The sequence below is a fragment of the Panthera uncia genome, chromosome F1 (genome assembly GCF_023721935.1).
Source record: "Panthera uncia isolate 11264 chromosome F1, Puncia_PCG_1.0, whole genome shotgun sequence".
NCBI lineage: Eukaryota > Metazoa > Chordata > Mammalia > Carnivora > Felidae > Panthera > Panthera uncia.
Window position 1 is genome coordinate 55,792,625 of NC_064813.1, and position 13,870 is coordinate 55,806,494.

Genomic DNA, 13,870 nt, shown 5'->3' on the forward strand with positions numbered 1-13,870 from the left:
TTAATGTTTATTTACTTTTGAGACAGAGAGAGACAGAACATGAATGGCGGAGGGTCAGAGAGAGAGGGAGACACAGAATCAGAAGCAGGCTCCAGGCTCTGAGCTGTCCGCACGGAGCCCGACGCGGGGCTCGAACTCACGGACCGTGAGATCACGACCTGAGCCGAAGTCGGACGCTTAACCGACTGAGCCACCCAGGCGCCCCTAGCTGCTTTTCTTAACCATGTAACCATGAATTAACCATGTAATTCAATTTTAAAATTCTGTGAATGGTCCACTTTAGGATCACAAATGTAACTAGAGAGATTTGTAATTCAGCGATTGGTTACAGTTCTATGAGCCATATTTTAGCTTATTACTCTCAACAATCCCCAAATTTGATTATGAGTCCTACCAGAATTAGCCTAACCAGGTTTATTCTCTAAAATGCTCATTAGGTACCCCTTCCCCCAGAAGTGACACTTGGATCAAGGTGAGGATTTAAAGTTTCTTTGACCAGCCCCCAAAATTCATAACTACTTTCAGACTAAGCTTTTGGGATGCATAGAACAAGTGACTACATAAAGCTAGGTAGGTTCACAAGAAATCACACGAATGGGTCTGGATGGGGCAGCGGAGATCCAAGCAGAGGCTGAGACGTTGGGCTAGCTTTCGGTCCTTCTCAGTGCTGCCACGGTACAGCGGGACCTTCGACCAGGCTTACGGGCCCTCGCCCAAATAGTCGAGACGTCTTCCAACTTTATCTTTCAAGATTTTTAAATTAGACAGTAATTATTAAGTCTTAGACTGTTCAGTTCGTATTCGGGTGTTATCTTTTAGTTAAAAAGAATTAGGATATCCTCTGAGGATCCTCAGACATAAGACTTTTTGCTTTAGTCCTCGAGGGGCATGCTCCTCAATTCTCCAATCGCTAAAGTTGGCTTCTCACAAGTAAGTACGAAACAAACTTCTGTATCACAATGAGTTACTATGAATAACCCCTGTGATCCATGACAGAGGTCAGTAATTGCACTATATGGCTACATTCCAAAAATATACCGTTATACTTGGTATTTGTGGAGCTTTTACAGAGTTTTGGTTAATCTGGTTTTACTCAACAAGTAATTATTCAGCACTTGGACTGCACAGGCACTCTAGGGCACAAGATCATCTTATTCTCTCCACCCAGCTGTGAGGTAGGTTTGCGGAGCCGTAATTATCACCGAGCCTTTTCTGGGCTGCTCCCAAGAACAGAGAACATTACCATATCCCAGAAGCAGACGTTTCTAAACACTTGTAGGAAAAATACAGTGGGACTTAAATTTTTAGCATCGTTGCCCTTTTTTTAAAACATAAATTTTACAAGATAGTACAGTTTTACAATCACCTGATGGGGATACAACTTTGAATCTTGGCAAAGGGAAATCTCAGCTTACACCGTAATTAACTTTGCCGTGTGCCTGCGTCGCGGATTCTCAAGTTGGCAAGTACAGCAGGTTGAGGTTCTGTTCAGCGTCCCTTCTGATGAATGTGATGATCTCGAACCCGTTCTTCCTCCAAAGCAAGGTCATCCTCCGGTGGCGGCAGCGTAACCTCTGGGAAAGAGCCTGTCCGCGTCCTGACTCCAGGCGGCGGCCCGGGTGTGGGACTGGAGCATGCCGACAAAGCGAGTGGGTCGTTTCCCTCATTTTACTGACGGGGACTACACATGAACACGTTTAAATTTAATTACAATAACATTTCAAGTACAAAATATAGACTCTGATAATAACATAATCTGTAAATTATAACCCATTTGAAATAGCAAAGTTTACCAATAAAGCTACTTAAAGTGCTTACATTAGAAATAAACAGTAAAACACCTGTTAGTAATTAATGGTATCATTGATATCTGTTTATATTTTATCTTCAATATTAACGAAAGGAGTGGATTTAGCCAGAACTGCACTTTTAAAAGTAGTATGTGTTTTTATTTTACAAAAGAAAAAAGATACACTCCCTCCAGAAAATTCCAGATCTTACTATGTAAAATCACCATGCACTAATTCGTGTTGTTCACAACTGTAGGCGGTTCACAACTGGCTGAGTGTCATGAAGAAGGACTCGATATGGCTTCCACGGCTTCAATGAGGTGTAAGGCTAAACTATACTGCCCGTGGTTTTCCGGCAGCAGCTCGATTACTTTATGTACTAGTTTAGCTGTTGTTGCGATTGGCACTTCCGTGTTTTGAAGATCCTGGGGGTTCTGCAAATGGAACAAAAAATAACCAGTCATACACAACGGTAACTGTTGGTCGCTTCAGAGTTATCAGAATAGTTATTTCCTAGTAAGAATGCTTTTCTTTGGACCTAAATTAAACTTGTAAATCTTCTCCTTAACCGTTATTAAATATGCATTTGAGAAAACACCCAAGGGCACCTGGGTGGCTCAGTCAGGTAAGCGTCCCAGTCTTGATTTCAGCTCAGGTCACGATCTTCCGGTTCGTGAGACCGAGCCCCACGTCGGGCTCTGCGTTGACGGCACAGAGCCTGCCTGGGATTCTCTCCCTCTCTCTGCCCCTCCCCCGCTTACTCTCTGTCTCTGACAGACGACAGACAGACAGACAGGTAGACGGCAGGCATCCAGTGGCCTCATCGATCCCACGCTCTCGTACTTACCATCGCTTTCAGCCAGGTACAGAGCGTGGGTGGGAGTCGGGCCAGCAGCTCCATGCCTTCCTTCGTCTGGGTGCGGAGGAGCGCGTGCGCCAGTCTCTGCCCTGTTAACACCAGCAGCTGAGAGGCGAGGACCTCTTTGTCATGAACCTGGAGGATGGCCTGAGGAGATGAACGTGGACAAACGTACAGTAAGAGCTAACAGACTGACTTACTCTAGGAAAGGCTTTGCCAGTGAAGAGATGCCCGTTCATTTTTGAGCTGTGGCCATGTATACAACCAAAGAAGAAAAGTCCAAATCAAATTTGGCATTCAAAATTCAGATTTCTCCTCATCACCTAATTTTTCTTATCCCCTAATTTTTTAATATGACTGGAAGAGTCAGTTTTTAAATTTCCGGCAAAGAAGGGGACCTAAAATCGCATCATGACTGCTAACGACCCTCTAATGGCTTCCGAACACACTCTGAATCACCACGAGCTACGAGACAGGACCTGGCCCCTGCCGACCTCCCGCCTCGTCTCTGACGTCTTCGTCTTCCGTGCTACGTAAGGTCCCCCACGCGGGCCCTTCTGGCCTGGCACGCTGCCAAGCTAGTCCCGCTACGGGGCCCCTGTTCTTGTCGCTACTCGGGCCGCGAGCTCTGTTGCCCCAGTTTTCTGTTACTGGCTGCATCTTCTCCTCGGGGGCTCGGTTCAGATGTCACCTCTGACCACCGCTGTTCGTCACAGCGTTTCTCAGTACAGAAGTCCGCGTGCTCTTCTGCTACCAGCAGACTATTGATCCCACGAGGAAGGGATCTGGTCTGTGTGTTTTACTCGTGTGCCCTTTGCATAGAACAGGCCTGACACACTGGAGCAGTCTGTTAACACAGACCAGAAACGGGCAACTGATTACAGTTTTATATTTTAATATTCTTTTATTTGGGGGCCTAGAAGTTCTAACAGAAAGAAAAGCAAAAAGCTTAACTGGAGACTTTTCTGATTCTTTACTCCAACTATACACGTTCTAACTTGAGCCCCCACCTCCCGCTCCTAGGGTGATATTACCTCTTCTCCTAAGTGGTCAACTCCATAGTTGTAGAGTTCCCCCACATAATGCCTTCGAACAACATCTTCACTAACTTGAAGGTGATGAGCCAAATCCACGGCCAGAACTGGCCAATCTTGGTCTCTCCCAAAAGGAGTGGCCGGTGCCTCTTCGGAGGACTCTCTGTCCTTCATGACTGAATGCTGGGCCTGGACGGCTGCACTAACAACTTTCAGTAAGAACTCAAAAATGGAGAAGGACACAGAGCACTGTTAGTATATCTCGTTTTAAAATGTCTAAATCAAGTAATTGTTGGCTTTCCTCTCAATCAGGGTAGCTTTTCCATTAAAATTAATGATCAAAGAGGAATATATACTTGAAAGGAAAAATGGCTCTCCAGAATACCCTGGAAGTGGTCGTCAAATTAAGACCTGCTACGTTTTTTATTTACTATTCTTTTCTGAGACACACAAACAAAATCCAGTAATTGTAATTTACCTGTTGTCGTACAGAAATAAAGTTTGGATCCATTTCCCCACTAGGTAATAACTGAATTGAAGTTAGGTCTTTGAAAAATGCATTCTTCCCCTGAAGAGAAAGAAAAGACCAAAAAAACTGATGAGTACATTACTATTAAAGGCAAGACAAAAGATTTTAAAATTTAGTCATTTAATGGATAAGTCACGGTTGAGGTTTCTTCTCCTTGAACAGTAACAGTTCAGAATTTTATTCACTTAATTTTTATAATAATTATCTAGTATACGGTAGGCAGCCCCCTCCCCCTGCTCTGCAGGCCTCGGGTAGTCCCCTGCCCTTGAGTGGGGGCTGGACCTGGTGCCGGCAGAAGAGCAGAGATGTTAGCGTGTCACTTTCCAGATTTGGGTGCTCACATTCGCGCTCCTTGCCCTGAGGGAAGCCCGCAAGCGGATCCCCCAATCTCCACCCCACTTCGGCCTCGAGATGGGACTGCCGCCCCGGGTTAAAACCCTACCCCAAGACTCCTGAAAGCCTTTGAGCCTGAGGCACCTAACTAAGGGGTGGAGGGCGGGCAGAACCCAGATTCCTGACCCAGGAAAATGGTAGTAAATGTTTGTTGTTTTCAGCCACTAAATTTTGAGATAATCTGTTATGCAGTAATAGATAACAAAGACGTGTGTACTCTGAATTCTTTTAAAAACACTTGTTCAACTCGGAAGACATCTTTAAGAGAATGGATGTGCGTCTGAAAAGGCGAAGCAGAACATCAGAAAGCTGGATTTCAGAACTTCCTTGGAAGGAAGTGTAACACAGAGCCAAGAACACTGGCCTCCGGACGTTGCCAAGACCAGCTTCTAGTCCCAGGCCCACACCTGCCACCATGTTATCTTGGACAAACGACCCCACCATCGCAGGCTGCTCTGTGTTCACCTGCAGACAGTCATCGGGTATCTTCTAACGTATGTTCTAGACTCAAAGGTTATCCGTAGCGTGACTGCCAGTGAGGATAAAGCTACTCATCCTTTAGTGAGGAGAAACAGCAGACTCCCTAGGGCAAGGCCCCGCATTACAGACATCGCTGATTCAAAGTTTTTCCGCAAACTCACGCACAATTTGTTACTCTCTAGATTCCGCCTGGTGGTCTCAGTTCTAATGAGGGTCTACCGTACGTGAGAGCCTCTGGGCGGGGAACACGTATGCACAGCTAGCACAGCACCATTTGTTTACCACGTTCTCGACACCGCTCAGCACTTCGTGTTAAGTGGACGTAACCCTCAGAACCACCATAAAGCAGGTACTAGAATCGTCACTTCTGAATGAGAAAACGGAGGCCAGGAGAAGCTCAGGAAGACTCGCCAGGAAATGGCAGAGCTAGGATTCGGTTTGACCAGCCAAACCCCACCGCCTCTGCACGTGAGAGTCTCACAGCTGTCTCGGGGCATCCCGGCATGACCTGGGCCGGGACTAACATCACCACCGGGCTTGTCCAATACGTGTTCTGGTCTCACAAGCTCCCTGAGGGGACTACTGAGCTGGGCACGCGGTTTTAGTTTTTCTTTAAAGAAATTTACCCTCTGCTTTTACAAACATCAATGCAAGCTATAAACATTCATCCAGAATCTATGTTCACAAATGTAAAAACTATATCGTTACTTTATGAGGTAGATAAAAATTTGTCATCAGCCTTCTACCTTTCAAAGGTCAACTACTGAGATTTAAACGTGAAAATAACTTTCTTAAAACATAGCTACTTCTGTTTATATCTACCCCCTAACTCAACACATCCAAAACCCCTCTACATGGGCTTCCTTGGGAAGCCACGAGCCTTCCAAGCTTGGGAGCTCACGGAACTGGTGCCCCTTCTTGTCCTGCGGCACTTTTCCCAGCCCGTCCTCATGGTACGGGTTCCCCCAGACCCTCCACGACTTCCTCCTCCCCAGTCCACACCCTCAGCGAATCATCGCTGTCACTGGTTCCCCAGACCACGGCCGTGTCTCCCCTCTTCTGCATCCTGCTGACGCTGACTCTTCTCTAACGTCTCCTTAATTTTAAATTTATTAAACATTTACTGGGCTCTTGTGGCGTGCCAGGCATGGCACAGAGCCGGGGGAACAGCGAAGACGTGGTAAGTTAGGGAGTGCAGACCAAGACCTAGAGAAGGTGACACTTAAGCGAGAAAGGGACAACACGCAGAAGCTGTGGCCACAGCAAAACCACGGTCTAGGAAAACGGACCACCGCGGTGAGAAGAGGGCAAAGTGCCTGCTCTCGGGGAGGGGGTAATCAGGAGTCGCTGCGGGGCAGGTGCACGGAGGAACGGGTGGAGGGAGGAGAGGCAGCCCCTGGTGAGGCGAGCCTTCCTCTGCCTCCAGCGCAGTAACGGGCCGGCGTCTCCCGCCCCACCCGCGCTCTCCCCGCTAAAGGGACCTGTGAATTTGGGACAAGCTGCTGAGCGTTCCCTGCGTTCCTTCTTCAGGGGGCAGCCTCTGTGCAGGGAGCAGGAGCCTGAAGGGCAGCCGCGCGAGTGCAGCCGTGCCCCAGGCACGTGAGTCACTGAGGGGGAAATACACCACTTTCCCACAAGGCTAAGCTGTGTTCTCCAACTCTGCTTCTGTCAGTGAAAGGCTAAGGAATAAAGCTGGCCAACCGCCTGACTTCTGATTTTCACCTCCAGCTGTCTGGATCCTGTCTGAGTAAATGTGCGTTCTGGAAAGGGAACTGTGGCAGCGTGGGACTGACTGGATGGAGAGAAAGCGGAAGACCAGAAGGCCTGAACTGGGTGATGGGGAGGGACGGACGGAGGCGGTTTCAGGAAGAATCGACGAGAGGGGCTCGAAGGGGAGACAGCAAGAGACCTTCACGGCTTCCCGTCCGCCCGGGCGCAGCCGGGGATTAGGAGGAGAGCAGCGTAGGTCAAGGGCAGAGTGCGGGTAAGGGGTCGAGACAGATTTTAGATATGAAGTGTCTGGGGTCGCACAGCACATTCTGAGAGAGACAGGATCCCCCTGAGTCACACAAGTACCGAGCAACTTCAAGTAGGAAAGAGGAGTCTGGCTCCTCGTCCTGCGAGACCCTCGGCTCCGAGGTGGCTCGGGCGTCCTTGGAGGGACTTACCTTACTATCAAAGAGTGAAAGCGGCTTCACGGTTTTCAGAGAAAACCTCATAATGGCGAAGAGGATGGAGCACAGGACGGAATGGTGCTCCACCAGCGGGTAGTGGATGTGTTTCTGCTCGAAGGCCAGCTCCACGATCGAGATCGGTCCTTCGACGGCGAGCCACGCGTCCTCCGTATCCAGGACAGGTGCCTGCATTTCATCCCTGCTAACGTCGGCCTACGTGTTTTCAGAACAGAGAACTGTGTTCAGAACCGGAGAGATAACAGCTTGCAAACACGTTAACGAGCTTTACCAGTGGGAAGTACAAACCCCTTTTGTCCCCGCACCTCCGATTTACAACAACAAATCTAATCCTTTATAAGAAACCACCATTTGGGGGGCTTAAGTCAAAACTAAGAAATGAATAAATGAAAAAACTTTTTTCTCTAGTCCAATGATTTTAAAAACATTTAGGGGTGCCCGGGTGGCTCAGTAAGTTAAGCGTCCAACTTCGGCTCAGGTCACGATCTCATGGTTCATGGGTACGAGCCCCACATCAGACGCTGTGCTGACAGCTCAGCCTGGAGCCTGTATCGCATTCTGTGTCTCCCTGTCTGTCTGCCTGTCCCCCGCTCGTGCTCCCTCTCTCAAAAATAAACATTGAAAAAAATTAATAAAAAAAATAAAAACATTTACTGTCTTAGACAGTTCAGAATGCAAATACACCTCTTTTACCTCCATTAAAGTCTGAAGAAGATCCAAGCAGGAGCCGAGGAAAGAGGTCATTGCCGTGTCGCTCATCCCCACATCCTGTTGTTTTTTTTTTTTAAAAGGAACATAATTAGTGCCAGAAGCAAAGCTGCTACACTTACTATCAGAAAAATAAAAAACAGGCCTATGTAACTGTCTGCACTGCACAGACAGGAAGACACGGGCACATTTTATTCCTTTCTTGAGCGTCAACTAATTTTAAATCGGGCTTTAAAACTTATGGTACCACTATCAACTTTATGAAAGTTAGTGTTCTTCGTGTGTTGAAAGACACGGTGTCATCAGACGCCACGGACGGTGGCACTCTGCTTGCGGGCAGGCTCGCTAAGGCACGTCACGGCCACCTGCGCGGGACCTCACAGACACACACACGACCCTGGCACGGGAAGACGCACACACGGAAGCCCCATCTGTCAGGTCGCGAGAAAACAACCTGCTCTGGTTTTGGAGCATCCTTCAGGGACGGAGCTGAACCCTCCGAACAAAACCCGAATCCTCGAGCCTGTGAACTGAACACCAGACCCGTGCTGTGGGCACCAGACCGTTCCTCCGGACTCCAGATTGACCTACGAGGTACCACTGCCTGGAGTCAACATAAACAACCAACCAATAAGCCCCTCACATCTAAGGGATCCAGAGCGCACACAGGTATAACCGTAGCCACAGAGCCACTCTCGAGGGCACAGCGGAAGAATCTTCGACGGAGGCGGCTCTTCAGGGCTGTGGGCCTAGAACGGCTACATGCACGTGCCCCGTTCCTTCCTAAGGTGTTGTAATAAGAATACTTCAAAGCTTCAAGCAAAAGTCTGCACTGTTAATCACTGGCCTCAAACAGAAGCCCAGTATCCGTGGGCTGGAATGTTGCTTAAGACTATTCGTACAATGGTGGTTACATAAAGGTGGCTACGTTCGCTCGTGACTCTGCCTCGACCGGACGCTGGCTGCCGCCGTCAGGAAGCGCAGAAACCACGTGCGGCAAAGCCGAGGCAGCCTGGCGCCCTCCTATCCACGGTCCAGACTGAAGACACCTTGTGAAAACTCACCTGACACAGGGCATCTGACAACCTGGAAAGGTCAATTAAAATCGGCCGCAGTTCGTGACCAGTCTCCTTAGTATCACACTCTCTTTCCACCTTTATCTCCTGACAGGTCACCAAAACGGTAACAAAGGCAAAGTTCACCCCTGCCTGAAGTTAATAAGGTACCTACGTAAAGCACAGGATTAACTATACATCCAGTTAAAAGAGATTCACTTACCCTGCGGCATAACCTATCCTTTGGTGATTTTCCAACCTAAGGCAAAAGGACACAGAATACTATATTTATTTAACAATTGAAAAAAAAAAGGCATTACTATGGTATAGGAAATAAAAAGTAACGAAATTTAAAAAACCTAAATCGAGCTATAAATAAATGCTGGTTCTGCTCATTTAACTCTGTGGTAGAACTTAAAACATATATTATGAAAATATGTCACGCTGGGCCCCCAAACAATCCTTTCAAAAATAAATATTTTTGAACTATTAAATAAAAAAAAAAAACTCTAAAAATCTGGTGATCAATTTGTACAACCAAGTAACTGTGTTGCCTTCAAACCCAGAACAAAACTCAAGGTTATGAATAAAGAGCAGCTAAGAATTCTGCCTGTTGATAAAGACACACGATAATTTTTTAAATGGTAAGGAGAGACAATCTAATGCAGACAGAAGTTAAATTCCTAGCTCAGAAAACTGGTTGATTTTCTCGATTCCGTAAGCACTGAGATTCCACCGTGCACTTTACCAAGGTGATAAGTGGGAGCGGAAAGTTCTGCTCTTCAGGAACATGCCTTGATCAGAATTCACAGGAGGCAGTGATAAGTACCAGGGATGGGACTCCAGCACAAAGGCCGCTTCACCTCGTTGCCTCTCCTGAGATCACTGCCATGGCCTTCACACGACCAAGCCCAGCCCGTCCCAATCCCAACATTTCACCCTGTTGCCTTTAAAATGCAAATCTGAACCTATCGTTCCCCTGCTTCGAGCTGCCCCAGTGTCTTCAAGACAAAGAAGGGCCACCACTGACAACCCTCCCCTTGCCGTATGTGCCCTACGCTGAGTGGTCTACACGTACCATTAGAAAACCCCAAATCCAGAGCCTACCCAGGAAGTACTTCATGCCCTGCTTCCTGCACTTTCCTAAGCTTGCGCTTCAAGCACACGAAGCTACTCGCAGCTCTGAATCAAAAACACAGCCTCCCGTGTCCACGACTTTGTTGTTACGCCTCTTCTTCTCTCATCTTCAAAATTCAGCCCAGGAGCCCTCCCTCTGGTCTGTTACTTACTTCCTCTTCTCCACTCCAAAGGCAGCCTATGTACCCTGTGGACTGGGAGTCCTCCGAGGGCAGGGACTGGGGCTTTTAGCTCTGCGGCCATAGAACTTAGCACAGTTCTTGGCACGGAAGAGATACTCATCATAATCAATACTTGTCAAATGACTCATCAAAATTCTCTGCCTCCTCGTTCAGGACTGCTCAAAAAATTCAAATCCAGGTTGTGAGGCTCAAGCGTGACCGGGGACGGGAGAATGCTAGAACACTAAGCAGTAACATACACGCAGAACTCTCGCGTCACTATTCTCCCAAAAGAGCAGCGGTCGGAGGTGCAGGTGAACAGAACAGGATCAGAAAGGCCACAGGAGTGAGTTTCGAAAAAGAAACATTTAAGCAGGCAAGGAAGGTGAGCACACAGGGAAAAACAGGTGTAACTAGAAAAACATGTTACCGGTGACAGGAGCTGTGGCCCAAAGTGGGTCTGAATGGAGCGCTGCTCATGGCTTAGGAACGTCTGTCACCGACATCAGAAAGAACATGTTGTAATTACAGAGGTAACTCCCCTGACATCCGCTTAACTGAGCCACATGAACCTCCCTCTGGACGGGCCTGGGGACGGTGACGACGGCCTGGCGCCCAGCTTGGGGGCAGGGCCCCACCGGCTGCAGTCTTTGCCCAGGTGCTGGGTTTGCTCCCAAGCTGCTCACGCTGGGTGTCATATGTGATGTCGCAATTATGCAACTTAATGAAATAACTGATAAAACGTGAGGAAACAAAGGGAGTTGTTTATTTAACTACCGGGTTGAAGGCTTTCAAAACATTTGTGGAGATTTAACACCGATGTCTACTGGATTAGACAGAGGGACAGCTACAAAGATGAGGGCAGAGCTTATAAAATCTAAACCTTTTGCACTCAGACTGCATCACAACGTTAAAGAATCAGGATCTAGAAATCATAGGCCAGGCATTAGGGCTGAGGTTTACGCAGGAAAACCAAAGTAGGGTGGCAGTCCTACTCAAAGAAAATATCTTAGCCCTACATCCAAAGATTGATGAGAAACTGTACATTTGTACACTTCGACTTCAGCTCCAGTCATGACCTCACGGTTTGTGGGTTCAAGCCCCGTATTGGGCTCTGTGCTGACAGTGCTGAACCTGCTTGAGATATTCTCTCTCTCTCTCTCTCTCTCTCTCTCTCTCCCCCCCCTCCCCTGCTCACGTGCTCGTTCTCTCTCTCCCTCCACTCTCTCTCTCAAAATAAATAAAACTTAAAAAAGATTAAAAAAAATAATAATAAGGTGCGAGGCACCTGGGTGGCTCAGTCGGTTAGGCGTCTGACTCCTGATTTCGGCTCAGGTCATGATCTTGCAGTCATGAGATCGAGCCCCGAGTCCAGCTCTGTGTTGAGCACAGAGCCTGCTTGGGATTCTCTCTCTCCCTCTCTCTGCCCCTCCCCCACTCCTTCCCTCTTTTTCTCAAAATAAACATTAAAAAAAAAGTGCAAATCCCTGATTCAACCACGAGTCTTACTCTCATTGCTTAAGGAGCTTTTAAAGTAAATTGCTTTCAAGGACCTGAGGTTCTTCTCCAGGTCATCAAGATGCCAGCATGGGAATTACGTTTAACTGAGCATTAGTAAAATGTAATACCAAACAAAAAAGTCTAACAAGGCCCATTGTAAATAATCTTTCTAATATTAATCAATTAAGGGAACAAAATAAACAAGTAGATGACACTTAAAATGACCTTACCTTATCCATCAAGTATGTAGCAGCAGAAAATCTTTTAACCAAGAATGTATTCCACATCATCAGTGCAATACCTAGACAGCAAGTAAAAGTGGTAAGTAGAGAGCGGATCGATTTTCCCTTTCACCACACCTAATAAATTACTGTCTTCCTTAAACTTATAAAGTTATATGGGCTATTTACATATCATTTCTTACATCTTATGTAATACTTATGAAATTACCAAAAACCTTGATCTTCAACAATAATCAGAACTGAGCTGCATAAGAGGATATCCAAAAGGCTAATAATCATAAGAAAAGATCCACATCATTAGTTATCAGAGAAATACAAATTAAAATCACAAGAAAACATCATTACACAAACAACACAAAGGCTAAAATTGTTTTTATTTTTTAAAAAATTTTTTAATGTTTCATTTTGAGAGACAGAAAGAGAGAGGGCATGAGCAGGAAAGGGGCAGAGAGAGAGGGAGACACAGAATCCAAAGCAGGCCCCAGGCCCCGAGCTGTCAGCACAGAACCCAACGCGGGGCTGAAACTCACAAACTGTGAGATCATGGCCTGAGCCGAAGTTGGACGCTCAACCGACTGAGCCACCCAGACGCCAACAAAGGCTAAAATTGTTTTTAATGACAGTGCCAAGTGTTGGGGAGCATGTGGAAAAAACTGGAATGCGCATGGATTGCTGGGGGCATCACAAATTGCAAAACTGCTTGGTCACATCTACTAAGCTAACCGCGTGTCTGCCGTATGGCCCGGGGACTCTACTGCAGGGATGAACACGAAGACCCGTACAGGCGTGTTGAGAACAGCTTTGTTCAAAACAGCCAAACAGGAGAAACAGCCCCATGTCTAAAACTGATTTTTTTCATAAGCAACCACCAAATAAAGTGTCATGTAAGGAAGTATTAAAAAAACAAAACAGAATACAAAAGACACCAAGCAAGAAATCTGGGCTCTATACTTCCATATACAATAAACCATGGCATCAAACTTTCAGAAACAGTGGTCAATTAGGCAACTTAAATGTGACATTTCCCATGCGGTCACCACTACCCCCTTGTCTGCTTCTGGATGTAAGGGTGAGAAGCCAGGAAGCTGACAAATGGGTAAGTTCTTACTTAACTACTAGCCGGAAGTTAGCAGTGACTTAATTTTATCAAGAAGGAAAGAATTCTATGGAGACCTTGTTTTCCAAATGAGTCATTTCTCTTTTCTCTTTGGAAGAAGGTCAGATCTAAGAGACGAATAAATAAAATTTTCAAGTTCTCTTCACATAAAGCGAGACAATTCAGAACTTCTGCAACCTGACGTCATACCGCTGGGAGAAGGCGGTACCATTCTAGAAGAGACAAGGAGCTTCTCTAAAGTTCACCACACAGACATCAAGATGACGCCTCCCTCTTACGTGGCCCAACTTCTAGTTTCCCCACTTACTTATTAGTAAAATAACTAGCCTCGTTCTGAGCTGTTCCATTAATTCTTCCAGGGAAACCCAGCCATCCATTTAATGGAAACAGCAGCCTGTTTACAATTTTCCTACAACAATGTGTGACATTTTTTCAAGGAGACATCAGCAGTCCCCACGGTGTGGCAGCCACCAGAAGGGTACTCACAGGTGCTAAAAGGAGCGCCAGGGGCACCTGGGTGGCTGTCGGTTCAGCACCTCTTGATTTCAGCTCAGGTCGTGATCTCCCCGGTCGTGAGATCGAGCCATGACAGTGCAGGGCCAGCTTGGGATATATATTCTCTCTCTCTCTCTCTCTCTCTCTCTCTCTCTCTCTCTCTCCCCCGCCCCCGCTC

The 13,870-nt window shown here is 46.9% G+C and overlaps 1 protein-coding gene across 4 annotated transcripts in view; it reads right to left on the reverse strand.

Annotated features, from left to right (window-relative positions):
* Positions 1-473: 473 nt before the first annotated feature.
* Positions 474-13,870, reverse strand: part of RAB3GAP2 (RAB3 GTPase activating non-catalytic protein subunit 2) — a 101,536-nt gene continuing 88,139 nt past the window's right edge. For 2 of the 4 annotated variants that reach the window (XM_049634569.1, XM_049634568.1), the window contains exons 28-36: positions 12,069-12,139; positions 10,769-10,831; positions 9,264-9,299; positions 7,971-8,045; positions 7,254-7,472; positions 4,162-4,251; positions 3,684-3,905; positions 2,638-2,796; positions 474-2,224 (exon numbers count right to left, since the gene is read on the reverse strand). In XM_049634569.1, coding sequence (XP_049490526.1) covers positions 2,069-2,224; positions 2,638-2,796; positions 3,684-3,905; positions 4,162-4,251; positions 7,254-7,472; positions 7,971-8,045; positions 9,264-9,299; positions 10,769-10,831; positions 12,069-12,139 — 1,091 coding nt within the window. In that variant the 3' untranslated portion in view covers positions 474-2,068. The remainder of the gene's footprint in view (positions 2,225-2,637; positions 2,797-3,683; positions 3,906-4,161; positions 4,252-7,253; positions 7,473-7,970; positions 8,046-9,263; positions 9,300-10,768; positions 10,832-12,068; positions 12,140-13,870) is intronic. The other 2 variants (XM_049634571.1, XM_049634570.1) reach the window with 1 other exon arrangement.